This window comes from Pongo pygmaeus, chromosome 23 (assembly GCF_028885625.2).
Source record: "Pongo pygmaeus isolate AG05252 chromosome 23, NHGRI_mPonPyg2-v2.0_pri, whole genome shotgun sequence".
In the NCBI taxonomy this organism is placed as follows: Eukaryota; Metazoa; Chordata; class Mammalia; order Primates; family Hominidae; genus Pongo; species Pongo pygmaeus.
Window position 1 is genome coordinate 35,287,071 of NC_085931.1, and position 18,890 is coordinate 35,305,960.

The 18,890-nt window shown below is 49.9% G+C and overlaps 1 protein-coding gene and 1 gene segment (V, D, J or C); one reads left to right on the forward strand and one right to left on the reverse strand.

Annotated features, from left to right (window-relative positions):
• Positions 1–1,988: 1,988 nt before the first annotated feature.
• On the reverse strand, positions 1,989–4,658 carry LOC129022997 (immunoglobulin lambda constant 6-like). The segment is given in 3 exon segments: positions 1,989–2,447; positions 3,841–3,956; positions 4,612–4,658. Coding segments are annotated over 3 exon segments (483 nt in total).
• Positions 4,659–18,030: 13,372 nt separating this feature from the next.
• Positions 18,031–18,823, forward strand: LOC129023003 (small ribosomal subunit protein eS10-like). The gene is made up of 2 exons (XM_063662938.1): positions 18,031–18,147; positions 18,482–18,823. Exons 1-2 carry the CDS (start codon positions 18,031–18,033, stop codon positions 18,821–18,823), a joined length of 459 nt encoding a protein of 152 aa, XP_063519008.1.
• The last annotated feature ends 67 nt before the right edge of the window (positions 18,824–18,890 follow it).

Here is an 18,890-nt window from a genome sequence, read left to right on the forward strand (position 1 = left end):
ATAGAGAGTTATGGCTGTGTATCCTCAATGAAACCCTGGGACACATCACACTTCCCTCCTCGTCTATAAAATAGGGACTGAACACATGCTTCCCAGTTCTGTAATGCTAGGACCTACCAACTCCCTTTTCTCCCTCTGTTTCTTCTTTCCATGGCAGGGGTACTCAGAAATTTATTTACTTTTTTATTTTTTGTGATGGAGTGTTGCTCTGTCCAAGGTGGGGTCTTTATAAGGGAAAGAAGGAGGCAGGAGGGTCAGAGAGCAGGTGTGGGGGTGGAGGAAAAGAAAGGGAGAAGAGGGGGGAGGGTGAGAAAAGATGGTGGGGAGAGAGGGAGAAAGAGAGAAGAGTGGGAGAGAGATTTGAAGATGCTCAGCTCTGGCTTTGAAGTTGGAGGAAGGGGCCAGGAGCCCAGGGCGTCCTCTAGAAGCTGGAAAAATCCTGGAAACGGATTCTCCCCAGAGCCCTCAGAAGGAGCCTGGCCCAGCTGGCACCCTGATTTTAGCATGCTATGATTCATTTTGGACGTCTGATCTCCAGACCAGGGAGAGAATCAACGTGTGATGTTTTAAGCCTCTAAATTAGGGGTCACTTGTGACAGCAGCCACAGGCAAGTCACACAGCAGCCATGGGAGAGACTCCCTAGGATGCCCCGAGGGTCCCTCTCTGACCCCACCCACAGAAACACAGGCCTGACCACTGCCGGTGCCCCCCACCCCTCTAACACCCTGCTCAGCAGGAACCATGCAAGAGGGGCTGGGTGTGGCTGGGCCATATTTTCTCCCCTGACATCTTCTCAGAAAGCAGCTGGAGCCCCAGACCCAGGGACCTTCACAGAGAAATTCCCAACACAGGACCTGGTTTTCTACCTGAGGCTCAGGATCCAATGGAGAAGAGTTTCCCCAAAATGATGCTTCCTCCAAAAATGGCCAGTGACACTCTGTGCCAAGCATCTGAGAAACTCTCCATGTCCCAGGGCTGCCAGGCAGTCACCTGTGCACATGTCGGAGCCCAAATCCCGTCAATAGTGAGGCCTTGGGTAAAACACATCCCCACTTTTATTTATGAGGAGATGCCTGGCCTCAGCATTGAGAAAACCAACTTCCCTCGAGCAAAGACCTCTTTAATCTCTTAGAAATGATGGAGCACACCAGCCTGAAGAACATGGTAAAACCCCATCTCCAATAAAAATACAAAAATTAGCCAGGCATCGTGGCACGTACCTGTAATCTCAGCTACTCAGAAGGCTGAGGCAGGAGAATCAGTTGAACCTGGGAGGTGGAGGTTACGGTGACCTGAGATTGCACCATTGCACTCCAGCCTGGGTGACAGAGCAAGACTCCATCTGAAAAAAAAGAAAGAATGGAGCACCTATTACCCTTCTTGCACTGGTTCCTGGGGAGCTCAGAGCCTATCTTTTGCAAGTCTCCTGAGCCTCTTGTAGGCCTTTCATGTGTTTCCTTCCTGGCTTCCTCCTATTTTTCTCACACCTCTGAACCTGCTGTCAGGTGAAAAATCAAGGTGGGCCCAAAATGTAAGAGCTCATGAATTTGACGGTGTTGGAGTGTCCCGGACAGTCCAGCCCTCAGGGGTGGGGAGTTGGGCAGAGAGGAAGGAGGGCATTCCAGGGGCCAGAGTAGGATTTCCAGGCTGAGGAAAGAGAGGCCGTGGGTGGGTAGAGAGTCCACACCAGGACAGGGACACAGGGTGTATCTGGAGGCTCAGCCAGAAATAGCTCCCTCCAGAAAGCAGGCAGGGAGTGGGGGTTGAGCTGCAAGGAGGAAGGGGAGGAGGGAGAGAATGGAGGGACTGGTGTCCAGTGAGCCGACTCCTCCTATCCTGGCCTATCCCTAGGGGACACCTGTGGGAGGCTGTGATCCTCTCCTCCAGGCTACTTTCCCACTGGTGCCAGGATTCCCCCGGCGCCACACTGAGAACATCAGGAGAAGCATCAAATTATGGGAGATAAGAAATGAAGAGGGGGGCAGGATTTCTGGTTGACAAAGGATATTTATTGAGGGTTTACTGGGTACAGGCAGAAGGGCTGGATGGCTTGGGATGCAGAGAGAGACCCCTACCCTGGGATCCTGCAGCTCAAGGCCCCTGTGGGTGGGGTGGGGGCTGGGAACCTATGAACATTCTGCAGGGGCCACTGTCTTCTCCACGGTGCTCCCTTCATGCGTGACCTGGCAGCTGTAGCTTCTGCGGGACCTCCACTTCTCGGGCGTCAGGCTCAGGTAGCTGCTGGCCGCATACTTGCTGTTGCTCTGTTTGGAGGGTGTGGTCATCTCCACGCCCTGGGTGACGGGGTTACCATCTGCCTTCCAGGTCACCATCAAGCTTCCCGGATAGAAGTCATTCATGAGACACACCAGTGTGGCCTTGTTGGCTTGGGGCTCCTCAGAGGACAGCGGGAACAGAGTGACCGAGGAGGCGGCATCGGGCTGACCTGTGTGGAGAGAGGAGGGGGTGAGAGATGGCAGAGGGCGTGTGGGGTGTTGAGGAGTGCCTCTCTCTGTCTAAAGTCTCTGGGAAGGTTCATGGTGTGACCTTCTGGTCCACCCAGGGCCTCTCCTTCCCTCCTCATTCCCCCCTTTCCACTGGAGCCCTCTGGAGAGCAGACAGCCCCATGCATTCTTAGAAGCCCTTCCTGTCACCTTTCCCATGTGTCCTGGCCCAGCTCTTTCCTCTGCAGCCTCGGTTTCCCCGTGTGTACCCAGGGCAGGCTGTGCTCCCTCCTTCCTGGTTTCTGGAGTCTGAGTTTGGAATCTAGGGATCCCCCCACAGCACACAAAACCATCCTGGCAGGGTGTGGGGAGGCCCAAGCCTGGCATGGCCTGGAGCTTCCCGTCCCCTGGGGCACCAGGCTGTGCCCCAGTCTGGCCCACTCAGCTCTCCCAGTGAAGCATGGGCTCCACCCAGGCACACCGTGGGGCTCTGCTGTTGCCCCGTCCCCACCAGCCCAACCATAGGGCCCTTCACAGCAGCTGGGTTCTTGGGGCTGCTCCCCCAGACTTCGGGGCACCGCAGCCCCCATGCCCACCCCAGCAGCCTCTGATGCCCCTGGACTTCACCTGGCGGCCGTGGACTTCTCTGCACCCCCGTTTACTCCCCGCTAGTCACCTCCTGAGTCTAAGGTGCCCTTCCCCAAATGAAGGCGGGAGATTGACCCATGAACAGAGAGACACCAGGCCCCAAAGGTGATGGGGCTCCAGAGACAGACACATCTCTGCACTAAGAGACCCTCTCCTTTCTGGTGAATGTCCTGGGAGGACTGGGCTCTGGGACCTCACCCAGTCTCATCTGTCCCTCTGTGATCCCATGTGCTCACGACCCAGCACAGGCCACAGAGCTGCAGCCTAGACCCAGAGCCCTCTGTGTGCCCTCCACTGGCCTCCCCTCGAGGTGACCCCTGCATCCCCAGGCCCCCGTGTGGCCCTCCCAGGCTGGATGGGCATCCAGCCCTCAGCCTAGACCCCGGGGTCCCGGGGACTGTCTCTAAGGCCACTGCAGGGCCCCTCATCAGAACCGGCCTCTGTCTCTCAGTCAGACATGTGCCCTGGGAGAAGGGAGGAGCCCTGACCCCACCCAATCCCAGCCCAGGCCCCGGGACCAGGCTGTGTCCCGCTGTTGGAACCTGAAGGCGGCTGCTCCCACTGTGGGGGCCCTTCCTGCCCATTAACCTGAGACTAGCCCCCTTCCCCCAGACCCCATGGAGAAAGGAAGGGTTCTGTGCTTAAGGCTTGGAGGGCAGAGGGGAAGAAGCCCCAGAGAGAGAAAACAGATTTTTCCAGAGACAGGGAGGGTAGGACAGGCTGGGGAAAGTTGTGAGAGCCACGTACCTAAAACGGTGAGCAGGGTCCCGCTGCCAAACACATGCTTCAGTGAAGTATGCTTGGATTGAAACCCCCGGGGCCAGCACCTGGGGCCAGTCCAGGAGCCGCGCTGGAGCAGGAACCTGCTGGGGGTGAGGGGCACAGGGCTTCAGTGTGTAGGCTCTGACCCAGGCACAGGGCAGGGGGGTGGCCAGTCCCCCAGTAGCATCCCCCAGTAGTGTCTCTGTGCCTGTACTGTCTGAGGCAGGTGCCCCCACAGCCTTGGAGTCACCCCAATGTCTGTCCCTCTCTCTGAAGCTGTTGGTGCTGATGGTAACGCTGGCCCAGTAGGTCCCAGCAACTCCCTGAGTGACACATCCCTTCAGGCAGCTGTGCAGTGTGGCTGAGGAGTCCCTCAGCTGGCTCAGACCGGCCCAATCTCACTTGGCCTCATTTTAAGGGCCTCTAAAATCCACCACAAGTGTCCCCAGTCAAGCCAGGCTGACTTCCTCCCTGGACCAGGACACTGGGTCATTCTTGACTCAAGAGGAGAGTCCTCTGCTTTTATATCTACCCATGGAGATGCAGCTCAGTCTCACTTTGTTCATGAAGCCTTTTCTGATCATTCATTCCATCTGTCCATCCATCCATCTGTCCATCTATCCATCTGTCTTTGCATCCATCTATCATCTGTCCATTCGTCCATCCATCGACCTGTCCGCCCATCCATAAACTCATCCTGTCTACCAGGCACTCTTTCGTGTGCTGGGGACATGGTGTGGTCCCCCAGGCTCTCACCCCCATATCTCCCAGGTCATGGCCAACAAGGCCTTCCTCATGGTCATGTCCAAGGTCCTTCTGCTGTACCTGGTGTCTCCGCTGGATGTGACATGGGGCTGGCCCCTCTTTTCAGTGACTCTTTTCCCCTTGGGGTCTGAGACTCCCCTTTTCCTCTTCCCCTGGCATCTGTTTCTCCATGGCCCATGCCTGGCTGCTGACTCCCCAGACCCCCACCCAGACCTCTTTCTTGGCCATCTTCACACTCTGTCCCCCACTATTGCCCACACGGTGAGGCTGGAGCCTATCCCAGCTCCAAACCCTCTCAGCCCCTCAACTGCCTACTGACCATGCCCAGTGGGCTACCCAACAGGAGTCTCAAACTAATCCCATCCAGAGGAGATGACCACCTTCCCCTAGCCCAGCTCATTTTCCGTCTTCATCTCATCACAATGACCATGGGCGGTCTCAACCCCTCAGCCAGAAACGTGGAGTCCCTGGACTCAGTCACCTCGCCTCCCACACTGAAATGGCTTCTGCGTACTTAGCTACTGCATCTAGACATTCCTTTTTTTTTTTTCCTTTGAGACAGAGTCTCGCTCTGTTGCCCAGGCTGGCATGATCTCGGCTCACTGCAACCTCTGCTTCCCAGGTTCTAGCCAATTCTCCTGTCTCAGCCTCCAGAGTAGCTGGGATTACAGGCATGTGCCACCAAACCCAATTAATTTTGTATTTTTAGTAGAGACTGGGTTTCACCATGTTGGCCAGGCTGGTCTCGAACTCCTGACCTCAGGTGATACACCCGCATTAGCCTCTGAAAGTGCTGGGATTAGAGGCATGAGCCACCACACCTGGTGACACTTCTTTTAAAGCTAAAAGAAGGCTCAACATGATTAATAAACAATAAGACCACCTTCTGAGACTCCAAAACCACAAGAAGCATGAACTTTGCTTTTCTGGATTTTAATCTCAAACTCTCTTTGGTACAAGGATGTAGTGTTCAACTGGGGCTTATTGGGTGCAAGTTCCCTGCCACAGGTTCAGACCAGAGTGTTTCTACCTTAGAAGCTGGTCTAGTAATTGGTGATTGGTTTTGTGATGTAAATATAAGATTTTCTTTTGTTTACTTGATTATTTATTTGTTGAGACAGGGTCTCGCTCTGATGCCCAGACTGGAGTGAAGTGGCGCCATCACAGCTCACTGGAGCCTTGATCTCCTGGGCTCAAGCGATCCTCACACCTCAGCCTCCAAGTAGCTGGGACTACAGGCACGCATCACCACACCCAATTATTTTTGTATTTTTAGTAGAGACAGGGTTTCACCATGTTGGCCATTATGGTCTTGAACTCCTGATCTCGTGATCCACCCACCTCAGCCTCCCAAAGTGCTGAGATTACAGGTGTAAGCCACTGCCCGTGGCCTTTATTTTTTTTTTGAGATGGAGTCTTGTTCATTAACCCAGGCTGGAGTGCAGTGGCAGCATCTTGGCTCACTGCAATCTCCACCTCCTGGGTTCAAGCAATTCTCCTGCTTCAGCCTCCAAGTAAGCTGGGACTACAGGCGCACACCACCATGCCCGGCTAATTTTTGTATTTTTAGTAGAGACGGGGTTTCACCATATTGGTCAGGCTAGTCTTGAACTCCTGACCTCGTTATCTCCCCGCCTCAGCCTCCCAAAGTGCTGGGATTACAGGCGTGAGCCTCCATGCCCGGCCACACATTCGGTAATTCTTATAATAATATATTTTTGAGATGAAGTCTTACTCCACTGCCCAGGCACGAGTGCAGTGGCTCCACCATAGCTCACTGCAACCTCCTCGGCTCAAGTGATCCTCCTGCCTCAGCCTTCTTTGTTTTTTTTTGAGACGGAGTCTCGCTCTGTCGCCCAGACTGGAGTGCAGTGGTGCGATCTCGGCTCACTGCAAGCTCTGCCTCCCAGGTTCACGCCATTCTCCTGCCTCAGCCTCCCGAGTAGCTGGTACTATAGGCGCCCATCACCACGCCTGGCTAATTTTTTGTATTTTTTAGTAGAAATGGGGTTTCACCGTGTTAGCCAGGATGGTCTCGATCTCCTGACCTCATGATCTGCCTGCCTCGGCCTCCCAAAGTGCTGGGATTACAGGCATGAGCCACTGCGCCTGGCCTATTTTTATTTATATTTTTTTGTCCAGACGAAGTCTCACTCTGTCGCCCAGGCTGGAGTGCAATGGCACAATCTCGGCTCACTGCAACCTCCGCCTCCTGGGTTCAAGTGATTCTCCTGCCTCAGCCTCCCCAGTAGCTGAGATTACAGGCATGCGCCACCACGCCTGGCTAACTTTGGTATTTTTAGTAGAGACACGGTTTTACCATGTTGGTCAGGCAGGTTTCAAACTCCTGTCCTCGTGATCCACCCACCTTGGCCTCCCATTTTGCTGGGATTACAGTCATGAGCTACTGTGCCCGCCCCTGCCTCAGCCTTCTGAGTAGCTGGGATGACTGGCTTGTGCCAGCATTCCTGGCTAATTTTTAATTTTTTTTTTTTTAGAAACGGGATCTCACTATGTTGCCCAGGATTGTCTCAGACACCTGGGTTTCGAGCATTCTTCTCACCTCAGCCTCCCAAATTGCTGGGATTACAGGCGTAAGCCACTGCTGTTTCTTTCTTTTCTTTTTTTTTTTTTTGAGACGCAGTCTCGCTCTGTCACCCAGGCTGGAGTGTAGTGGCACAATCTCGGCTCACCGCAACCTCCACCTCCCGGGTTGAAGCGATTCTTCTGCCTCAGCCTCCCAAATAGCGGTGACTACAGGTGTGAGCCACCGTGTCCGGCCCGGCTGTTTCTTTTTCCTCCTACTCCTCCTCCTCCATTTGTTTCCCTCCCCCTCCTCCTCCCTTTCCCCCTCCCGACCCTCCTCCTTGGCAAGAGCCCTGGCCTGGCTGTTTCTGTTTCCTCCTCCTTCCTTTCCTCCTCCCTCCTTTCCTCCTCCTCCGCCTCCCAAATTGCTGGGATTACAGGCATGAGCCACTACACCTGGCTGTTTCTTCTTCTTCCTGCTCCTCTTCTTCCTCCTCTCCTCTCCTCCTCCTCCTTAATTTTATATTTTTTTGATATGGAGTCTCGCTCTGTCACCCAGGCTGGAGTGCAGTGGTGCAATTTGGGCTCACTGCAACCTCCACCTCCTAGGTTCAAGCAATTCTGCCTCAGCCTCCCAAGTATCTGGGGTTACAGGTGTCTGCCACCACGCCCAGCCAATTTTTGTATTGTTAGTAGAGACGGGGTTTTGCTATGTTGGCCAGGCTGGTCTCAAACTCCTGACCTCATGATCCACCCACCTCGGCCTCCCAAAGTGCTGGGATTACAGGCGTGAGCCACCGCACCCGGCTCATTTTTTCTTTTTTTTCTTTTTTTCTCTCAAAATGGAGTTTCGCTCTTGTTGCCCAGGCTGAAGTGCAATGGTGCAATTTTCACTCACTGCAACCTCCGCCTCCCAGGTTCAAGCGATTCTCATGCCTTAGCCTCCCGAGCAGCTGGGATTACAGGCACTAGCCACCACGCCTGCCTAATTTATGTATTTTTAGTAGCGACAAGGTTTCAGCATGTTGGCCAGGCTGGTCTTGAACTCCTGACCTCAGGTGATCCGCCCGCCTCGGCCTCCCAAAGTGCTGGGATTACAGGCGTGAGCCACTGCGCTGGGCCTACAGCTCATTTCTTACCACATAAAGCTTTGCACCTCTCCACAAAACTGCCATCAGGGATGCCCCCAGAAACCATTCATCCCAGGTGCCACGCAGAGAAGAGTTTCTTGTTCTCCTTTTCCCTTTACCTCTTCCCTCTCACCTCATCATGTTCATTCATTCATCCCTTTTCCATTCTCACTTTTAAGCCTTAACCTTTCAAAAGCCTGTCTTCCCCTATAAGTAATGTATTTTAACTCCCGCTATCACCATATCCTTCTCCAACCCACCAAACTGCCATCCTGAGTTTACGATAAGTCCATAAACTAAGAAGAAATGGGAAACATTCATTGCTAACTTGACAGCCCCTCATCCATTCTACGTGAGAGCACAGATCCTATTGCCTTTGAAGACCCTTTTCTTGTTTTTTTGTTTTTGTTTTTTTTTTTGAGAAGCAGTCTCACTCTGTCGCCCAGGCTGGAGTGCAGTGGCGCAATCTCGGCTCACTGCAAGCTCCAACTCCCAGGTTCACACCATTCTCCTGCCTCAGCCTCCCGAGCAGCTGGGACTACAGGCACCTGCCACCACGCCCAGCTAATTTTTTTTGTATTTTCAGTAGAGACAGGGTTTCACTGTGTTAGCCAGGATGGTCTTGATCTCCTGACCTCATGATCCGCCCGCCTCAGCCTCCCAAAGTGCTGGGATTACAGGCGTGAGCCACCGTGCCCAGCTCCTTTTTTTTTTTTTTTAAAGACAGGTCTCACTCTGTTGCCCAGGCTCAAGTGCAGTGGTGTAATCATAGCTCACTGCAGCCTCCAACTCCTGTGTTCAGGCTATCCGCCTGCCTCAGACTCCCAAGCAGCTAGGACTACAGGCACACACCACCACACCTAGCTAATCTGTTTAGTTTTTGTAGAGATGGGTGTCCTGCTACGCTGAACAGGCTGGTCTCGAACTCCTGGCCTCAAGTGATCCTCCCACCTTGGCCTCCCAAAGTGCTGGGATTACAGGCATGAGCCACCGTGCCTGGTCTGAAGACTTTTAAATGCTGCCATATTCAAGACACGTTGAAACTCACCAGTATTCGATGAGCCTGCTTTTCGCAAATGAGTAATATAAAACAGACTGAAATACCTTAAGCTTCTCAGGCTTTGTACCCTCCTTTGGAATAGAGTGTATCCCAAAAGCACATTCATAATGAGGTCCAGTTTTTCCTTCCTCCTTGGCTATGAAATAGACAAGAAAAAGGCAAGCTAGCCATTTCCATCTCACTATAGCAGACTCTCCTGTTTGCTTTTTGACCGTATTTGGGAAGCGGGGGCCTGACTGCTTTCCTACTTCCTAAGCACAACTTACTTTTCCTAGGAAATCCTCAATGCAACCTACATGGATTAAACCAGCTCCTCGCTTTGTTTCCAATATTCTTACAACCAAAGTGTCCAGAATGGGCAAGGCAACCTGAAAAAATGAGGATGGGTACATTATCCCATGAGCCAAACTGCCGCTTACACTGGTTAGTCACGAAATCGGCAAAATTCCAGATGAGCTCTCCAACCACGTATTTTCTGCGTTTTTGATCCAGACCCAGATGGTACTGCTCTAGCAGACTTTTCTGGTAGTCTTCACTGAACATCAGAGGTGGATCCTGGGATTCAAGGCAAAGAGAATTTAAGAGTCAGAACTGGCAGAATTGTAAATGTTAGATAAAAAATAAAGATCCACTTGATGGTGACCAAAATATCTATCCTCGCAGGGGGTTATAGTGACTGCAGGACTCACTGATGCTAGGGTAAAGACAGCCAGGGAATGACATAACCCAGAATTAAAAAGGAGGTTTAAAAAAACAACATATTAATTAGTAACTGCTTTATTTATAAATGTAATCTGATATTCAATTTTTCTTACTTTTCCGTCTCTATCTGCTGGTACAGTCTTAAGGCTAAACTACATTAGAAGTAAAAATATGACTTTGGGCCAGGCGCACTGGCTCATGCCTGTCATCCCAGCACTTTGGGAAACTGAAGTGGGAGGACTGCTTGAGCCTAGGAGTTCAAGACCAGCCTGGGAAACATAGCAAGACCCCATCTCTACAAAAAGTACAAAAATTAGCCAAGCATGGTGGAACACACCTGTGCTCCCAGCTACTTGGGAAGCTGAGGTGGGAGGACTGCTTGAGCCCTGGAGGTCGAAGCTGCAGTGAGCTGTGTTTGCACCACAGCACTCCAGCTTGGGTGACAGAGTGAGACCCTATCTTAAATAAATAAATAAATGTATGTATGTAAAATTAAATTAAACCAGGTTGCACATGGCAGCTCAGGTCTGTAATCCCAGCACTTTGGGAGGTCGAGGCAGGAGGATCACTTGAGCCCAGGAGTTCAAGACCACCCTAGACAACCAGTGAGACCCAGTCTCTACAAAAAGTCTAAATATTAGCCACGTGTGGTGGCGCATGCCTGTGGTTCCAGCTACTTGCGGGGCTGAGGAGGGAGGATGGTTTGAGCCCAGGAGGTTGAGCAGTGAGCTGTGATTACACCACTGCACTCCAGCCTGGGCAACGGAGTGAGGCTGTCTCAAAAAAAAATTTTTTTTAATTAAACTAAATACATTAAGTTATCCTAGTCATATGTCAAGACCTCAATAGCCACATGTTCCCAAAACCTGTGGATAAAACCTAATTCCCAAAACCTGTGGATATTACCTTATACAACACAAGAGTGACTAATACCTTAAGTGGAAAAGTATGTTAAAGATTTTTTTTTTTTTTTTTTTTTTTTTTTTGAGACAGAGTCTCACTCTGTTGCCCAGGCTGGAGTGCAATGGCATAGTCTCAGCTCACTGCAACCTCTGCCTCCCAGGTTCCAGTGATTCTTGTGCCTCAGTCTCCTGAGACTACAGGCGTTCGCCACCCTGCCCAGCTAATTTTTTTGTACTTTTAGTAGGGACAAGGTTTCACCGTGTTGTTCAGGCTGGCCTTGAATTCCTGGCCTCAAGTGATCTGCCTGCCTTGGCCTCCCAAAGTGCTGGGATCACAGGTGTGAGCCACCATGCCTGGCCTTATTTGCATTTTTTTTTTTTTTTTTTTTTTGAGAGGGAGTCTTGCTCTATCACCCAGGCTGGAGTGTGTGGCGCGATCTTGGCTCACTGCAATCTCCACCTTCCAGGTTGAAGCGATTCTCCTGCCTCAGCCTCCTGAGTAGCTAGGACTACAGGCATGCACCACCATGCCCGGCTAATTTTTGTATTTTTAGTAGAGATGGTGTTTTACTGTGTTGGCCAGGCCGGTCTCCAACTCCTGACCTCAAGTGATCCACCCTCCTTAGCCTCCCAAAGTGCTGGGATTACAGGCATGAGCCACTGCACCCGGCCTAAAGTATATTAAAGATTTTGAGAGGAGGAGATGATGCTGGATTATCTAGATGTGCCCTGAATGTGATCACAGTGTCCTTGTAAGACTGACACACAGAGGAGGGGACACACAGAGCAGAGGAGAAACCAGTATGACTATGGAGACAGAGACTGGAGTGAGGCAGCCACAAGCCAAGGAATGCTGGCAGCCACTGGAAGTGGGAAGAGGCTGTGAAAATTGTCAAAATACAGCTGCGGCCAGGCACAGTGGCTCACACCTGTAGTCCCAGCACTTTGGGAGGCCGAGGTGGGTGGATTACCTGAGGTCAGGAGTTCGAGACCAGCCTGACTAACATGGTGAAACCCCATCTCTACAAAAATACAAAAGTTATCCGGGCATGATGGCGGGTGCCTGTAATCCCAGCTACTAGGGAGGCTGAGGCGGGAGAATTGCTTGAACCCAGGAGGTGGAGGTTGCAGTGAGCCGAGATTCTGCCACTGCACTCCAGCCTGTGCAACAGAGCAAGACTCCATCTCAAAACAAAACAAAAAAACAAAAAACAACTCTGAAAAATAGAGCCAGGAAAAGGCCATGAAGAGAGGACTCTCGTGCACAAGTGCCCCATTCTCGGCTGGGTGCAGTGGCTCATGCCTGTAATCCCAGCACTTTGGGAGGCTGAGGTGAGAGGATTGAGGTGAGAGGACCGCTTCAGTCCAGGAGGCTGAGGCTACAGTGAGCCTTGACAGTGCCACTGCACTCCAGCCCAGGTGATAGAGCAAGACCCTGCCTCAAAAAAAACAACTCACAACATTACACAAAGGCCATCACAACCTTACACAAAAAATACTTCTGCAAAGACATCTGCCCAGGAGTGGCCTGTCCAGCCTCAGACTAGTGTCACCCTTATCACTGATCCTAGTAGGATGATTATTTCAAAACAGTTATATACCAAAGCTAAGCTATGAGGAAGCAAACACATAAGAATGATATAATGGGCCAGGCACGGTGGCTCATGCCTGTAATCCCAGCACTTTGGGAGGCTGAGGTGGGTGGATCACCTAAGGTCAGGAGTTTGAGACCAGTCTGGAGAACATGGTGAAACCCCATCTCTACTAATAACACAAAAATCAGCCGGGCATGGTGGCATACGTGGGTAGTCCCAGCTACTCGGGAGCCTGAGGCAGGAGAACCTCTTGAACCGGGAGGTGGAGGCTGCAGTGAGCCAAGACTGCAGCATTGCACTTCACTCCAGCCTGAATGACAAGAGCAAAACTCCATCTCAAAAAAAAAAAAAAAAAAAAAAAAAAAGGGTCCAGAGCCAAGATGGCTGAATAGGAACAGCTCCAGTCTACAGCTCCCAGCATGAGCGACGCAGAAGATGGTGATTTCCGTATTTCCAACTGAGGTACCAGGTTCATCTCACTGAGGAGTGCCGGACAGAGGGTGCAGGACAGTGGGTGCAGTGCACCGTGTGTGAGCTGAAGCAGGGCGAGGCATCGCCTCACCCGGGAAGTGCAAGGGGTCAGGGAATTCCCTTTCCTAGTCAAAGAAAGGGGTGACAGACGGCACCTGGAAAATTGGGTCACTCCCACCCTAATACTGTGCTTTTCCAACGGGCTTAACAAACGGCACACCAGGAGATTATATCCTGCACCTGGCTCAGAGGGTCCTATGCCCATGGAGCCTCGCTCACTGCTAGCACAGCAGTCTGAGATCAAACTGCAAGGTGGCAGCGAGGCTGGGGGAGGGGCGCCCACCATTGCAGAGGCTTGAGTAGGTAAACAAAGCAGCTGGGAAGCTCTACCTGGGTGAGGCCCACCACAGCTCAAGGAGGCCTGCCTGCCTCTGTAGGCTCCACCTCTGGGGGCAGGGCACAGACAAACAAAAGGCAGGAGTAACCTCTGCAGACTTAAATGTCCCTGTCTGACAGCTTTGAAGAGAGTAGTGGTTCTCCCAGCACGCAGCTTGAGATCTGAGAACGGGCAGACTGCCTCCTCAAGTGGGTCCATGACCCCCGAGTAGCCTAACTGGGAGGCACCCCCCAGTAGGGGCAGACTGACACCTCACACAGCCGGGTACTCCTCTGAGACAAAACTTCCAGCAGAATCATCAGGCAGCAGCATTTGCAGTTCACCAATATCCGCTGTTCTGCAGCAACTGCTGCTGATACCCAGGCAAACAGGGTCTGGAGTGGACCTCCAGCAAACTCCAACAGACCTGCAGCTGAGGGTCCTGACTGTCAGAAGGAAAACTAACAAACAGAAAGGACATCCTCACCCTCCTGAGTAGCTGGGATTACAGGAGCGTGCTTTTTGTATTTTTAGTAGAGACAGGATGTCACCATGTTGGTCAGACTGGTCTTGAACTCCTGACTTCAGGTGATCCTCCCGCCCTGGCCTCCCAAAGTGCTGGGATTACAGACATGAGGCACCGCGCCTGGCCTGGTTTTTAATTACGAAGAAAAAATTACTATAGTCCCTTTGGTATCACCCACATTGGCAAAATTGCAGTCCCCCTCCACTCCCCGAAGCCACCAGAAATGACTGCTGTTGTCTACAAAGCCTACAGCTCCGATTTCATCTCAAGATGTGTCCTACTGGGTGACAGCAAATGTCATTTTTTAAAGGCTTGTATCTGTTATAAGCTTGGGAAATATTATCAATGGCTTAAGAGGCTCTTTTGACAAAAGAAAACACTGTTCCCTGAAATCACCTGGGCTGTATTCACGGGAATCTTTTCCTCGCCCTTTGGGTACATCGGACAAATGATCAAGGACATCAACAAATCACTGTTCCCTGCATTTGAATGATCACAGAATTTTTGCATGTTCTGTAAATGGGCTAAAACTACTGGAAACTGATTTCTTTTCGTCATCTCCAGGGCAGCTTGCCCAACGTGCCGTGATTATGATGTCTTAGACTTAACTACTTAAGGTAACATAATTACCAAATTCCTGGAAACGCAAAACGTCCTCAGACAGGTACCGGATTATTCACATCCAACCTGATGCAATTAACCACGTCTCAAGAAGAAAGGACATTCCGTCGGCCTCGGGCGCCGGCCACAGCAGAAGCAGCACCTGCAGCAGGCCCGGGGTCCGCCGCCTGTGGCCCCTGCTCCTCCGCGCTGCGCCCTCGGGGCCACCGAACAACGCTGTCCCCGCCCCAGGCAACGGACCCGGACGATGGGGCGGTAGCCCCAGCCTCTACAGGAGCACGGGAAAGGCAAGCATGAGGGTCGTACCCGGCCTGTCTGCACACAGACAAGCCGCAAGCGGGATCCCAAAACCAGCTGAACCCCAACATCAAGGGACGAAGGCCCGTGGGTCTCGACAGCGAAGCCTGCGGGTTGTCCCAGGAGCCCCGAAGCCCAGAACGAGGACGGCGCGGGAAGGGAAAGGCGCAGGCGCGGGACACACTGGAGGGGCCCAGGAGCAGGGACGGCACAGGCGCCGGGCCTGCCGGGATCTGCGGGGATGCCCGGGCGCGGCGCGCGGGCGGCGCTGAGGCGATAAACCAACCCGCCAGCGAACACTGCGGGAACCCGGCGGTGGCTCTTACCGCGCGGCACCGCATCGCTCCCTCGCAATCTCCTGGTTTGAGCTGGGCAGTAAGCTCACCCGGTGGCTCAGCCGAGACCCCTTGAGTCCGGCCTCAGGGAAGCAGCCAACCCCACAGCGCTGCTTGCCGGGCCCGCCCTGCCTCCCTTGCGGCCCCCGCCCTTGGCCTGCCCCTTCGCGCCCAGCAGGGCTGCGGCCGTCTGCGCAGGCGCCGTGGAGGCCCCGCCTATATTCCTTCACTGCGCAGGCGCCGCTGTCCCCCCCCACGCCCCACCCCCTCCCCTTCCCCCATCTCCAGCTCGCGTCCGTCTGGGCACTGGGTCGCGCAGGCGCCGTGCCACTTGGCCGGTCAAGAAAAAAGTAGCCGGCCAGCCGGTGCGCATGCGTTAGGCCTTGGGCTGGAGCCTGGCAAGGCGGGTCCCTTCAGAGGCCCCAATGGGCCCAGCGGAATGATGTTGAGAGTCCGCTAGTCCCAAAGGTTCTCCTCAGCGTGTTTACCGTGTGCCAAGGACTGTGCTCTGCATGAGCCAGACACTGGTGAGGAAAACACAAAGCCCTGTCCTCCTGGCACTCCCGGTGCATAAGGGAACAGACAAAAAAATAGGCGAGCAACATACATATATGTATCTGTACATACACACATACACACATATGTGTATCTGTACATACACACATACACACATATGTGTATATGTACATACACACATACACACATATGTGTATATGTACATACACACATACACACACATGTGTATATGTACATACACACACACATGTGTATATGTACATACACACACACATACGTGTATGTGTACATACACACATGCACACATACGTGTATGTGTACATACACGCACACATACGTGTATGTGTACATACACACATGCACACATACGTGTATGTGTACATACACACATGCACACATACGTGTATGTGTACATACACACATGCACACATACGTGTATGTGTACATACACACATGCACACATACGTGTATGTGTACATACACACATGCACACATACGTGTATGTGTACATACACACATACACATACGTATATGTATATACACACATACACATATACGTATATGTATATACACACACATATACGTATATGTATATACACACACATATACATATACGTATATGTATATACACATATACATATATACGTATGTACACAGATACACATATATGTATATACACAGATATACATATATGTATATACACACATATACATATATGTATATACACACATATACGTATATGTATATACACACACATATACGTATATGTATATACACACACATATACGTATATGTATATACACAGACATATACGTATATGTATATACAGACATATACGTATATGTATATACAGACATATACGTATATGTATATGTATATACACACATATATGTATATATACACAAATACATATATATGCATATGTATATACACACATATACACATATGTATCTGTACACACACGTATACATATATGTATATGTATATACACTCGTATACATATATGAATATGTATATAAACACATATACATATATACGTATATGTATATACACATATATACATGTATGTATACACACACGTGTGTGTATATACACGTATATACACGTGTGTGTATACACATATACATATGTGTATATACATATATACATATGTACACATATACATATATGTATATACATATATACATATATACACATATGTATATGTATATACACACGCATATATACATATGTGTGTATATACACATATATACATATATATGTATGTGTATATACACACACATATATACATATATGTGTGTGTATATACACACATATATACGTATATGTATGTGTATACACACACATATACGTATATGTATATGTATACACACGTATGTACATATATGTATATGTATACACACGTATGTACATATATGTATATGTATACACACGTATGTACATATACGCATACGTATATGTATATACACGTATGTACATATACGTATATGTATATGTATATACACACCTATATACACATATGTATATGTATATACACACCTGTATACACATATGTATATGTATATACACACCTGTATACACATATGTATATGTATATACACACCTGTATACACATATGTATATACACACCTGTATACACATATGTATATGTATATACACACCTGTATACACATATGTATATGTATATACACACCTGTATACACATATGTATATGTATATACACACCTGTATACACATATGTATATGTATATACACACCTGTATACACATATGTATATGTATATACACACCTGTATACACATATGTATATGTATATACACACCTGTATACACATATGTATGTGTATATACACATATATACACATATGTATGTATGTGTATATACACATATATACACACATGTATGTATGTGTATATACACATATATACACATATGTATGTATGTGTATATACACATATATACACATATGTATGTATGTGTATATACACATATATACACATATGTATGTATGTGTATATACACATATATACACATATGTATGTATATGTATATACACATATATACACATATATACACATATGTATGTATATGTATATACACATATATACACATATATACACATATGTATGTATATGTATATACACATATATACACATATGTATGTATATGTATATACCCATATATACATATATGTATGTACATGTATATACCCATATATACATATATGTGTATATAGATATCTGTGTGTGTATATATGTATATATATAAAATATTAAAGAAATTCTGGTGGAGTTCGAGTTCCATCGGCCCCCATCCGGGCCACCCTGCCGCCTTAGTGGCTGCTCCTCCCCAGAATGCTGATGCCTAAGAGAAACCGGATTGCCATTTATGAACTCCTTTTTAAAGAGGAAGTCACAGTGGTCAAGAAGGATGTCCACATGCCTAAGCACCTGGAGCTGGCAGACAAGAATGTGCCCGGCCAGGCGTGGTGGCTAACGCCTGTAATCCCAGCACTTTGGGAGGCCGAGGCGGGCGGATCACGAGGTCAGGAGTTCAAGACCAGCCTGGCCAAGATGGTGAAACTCCGTGTCTACTAAAAATACAAAAATATTAGCCAGGCGCGGTGGCAGACACCTGTAATCCCAGCTAGTCGGGAGGCCAAGGCAGGAGAATTGCTTGAACCCAGGGGGCGGAGGTTGCAGTGAGACGAGATTGCACCCCTGCACTCCAGTCTGGGTGACAGAGTGAGACTCATCTCAAAAAAAAAAAAAAAAAAAGAATGTGCCCCGCCTTCATGTCGTGTAGTCCCGAGGCTACTACGTGAAGGAACAGTTTGCCTGGAGACTTTTCCACGGGTACCTTACCAATGAGGGTATCCAGTATCTCCATGATTACCTTCATCTGCCCCTGGAGATTGTGCCTGCCACCCTACGCCGCAGCCATCCAGGGACTGGCAGGCCTCAGTCTAAAGGTCTGGAGGGTGAGCGACCTGCAAGACTCACAAGAGGGGAAGCCGACAGAGATACCTACAGAGGGAGTGCTGTGCCCCCTGGTGCCGACAAGAAAGCCGAGGCTGGGGCTGGGTCAGCAACTGAATTCCAGTTTAGAGGCAGATGTGGTCGTGGACGCCGTCAGCCACCTCAGTAAAATTGGAGAGGATTATTTTGCATTGAATGAACTTACAGCCAAAAAGACTTTAAAAAAAAGAAAAAAA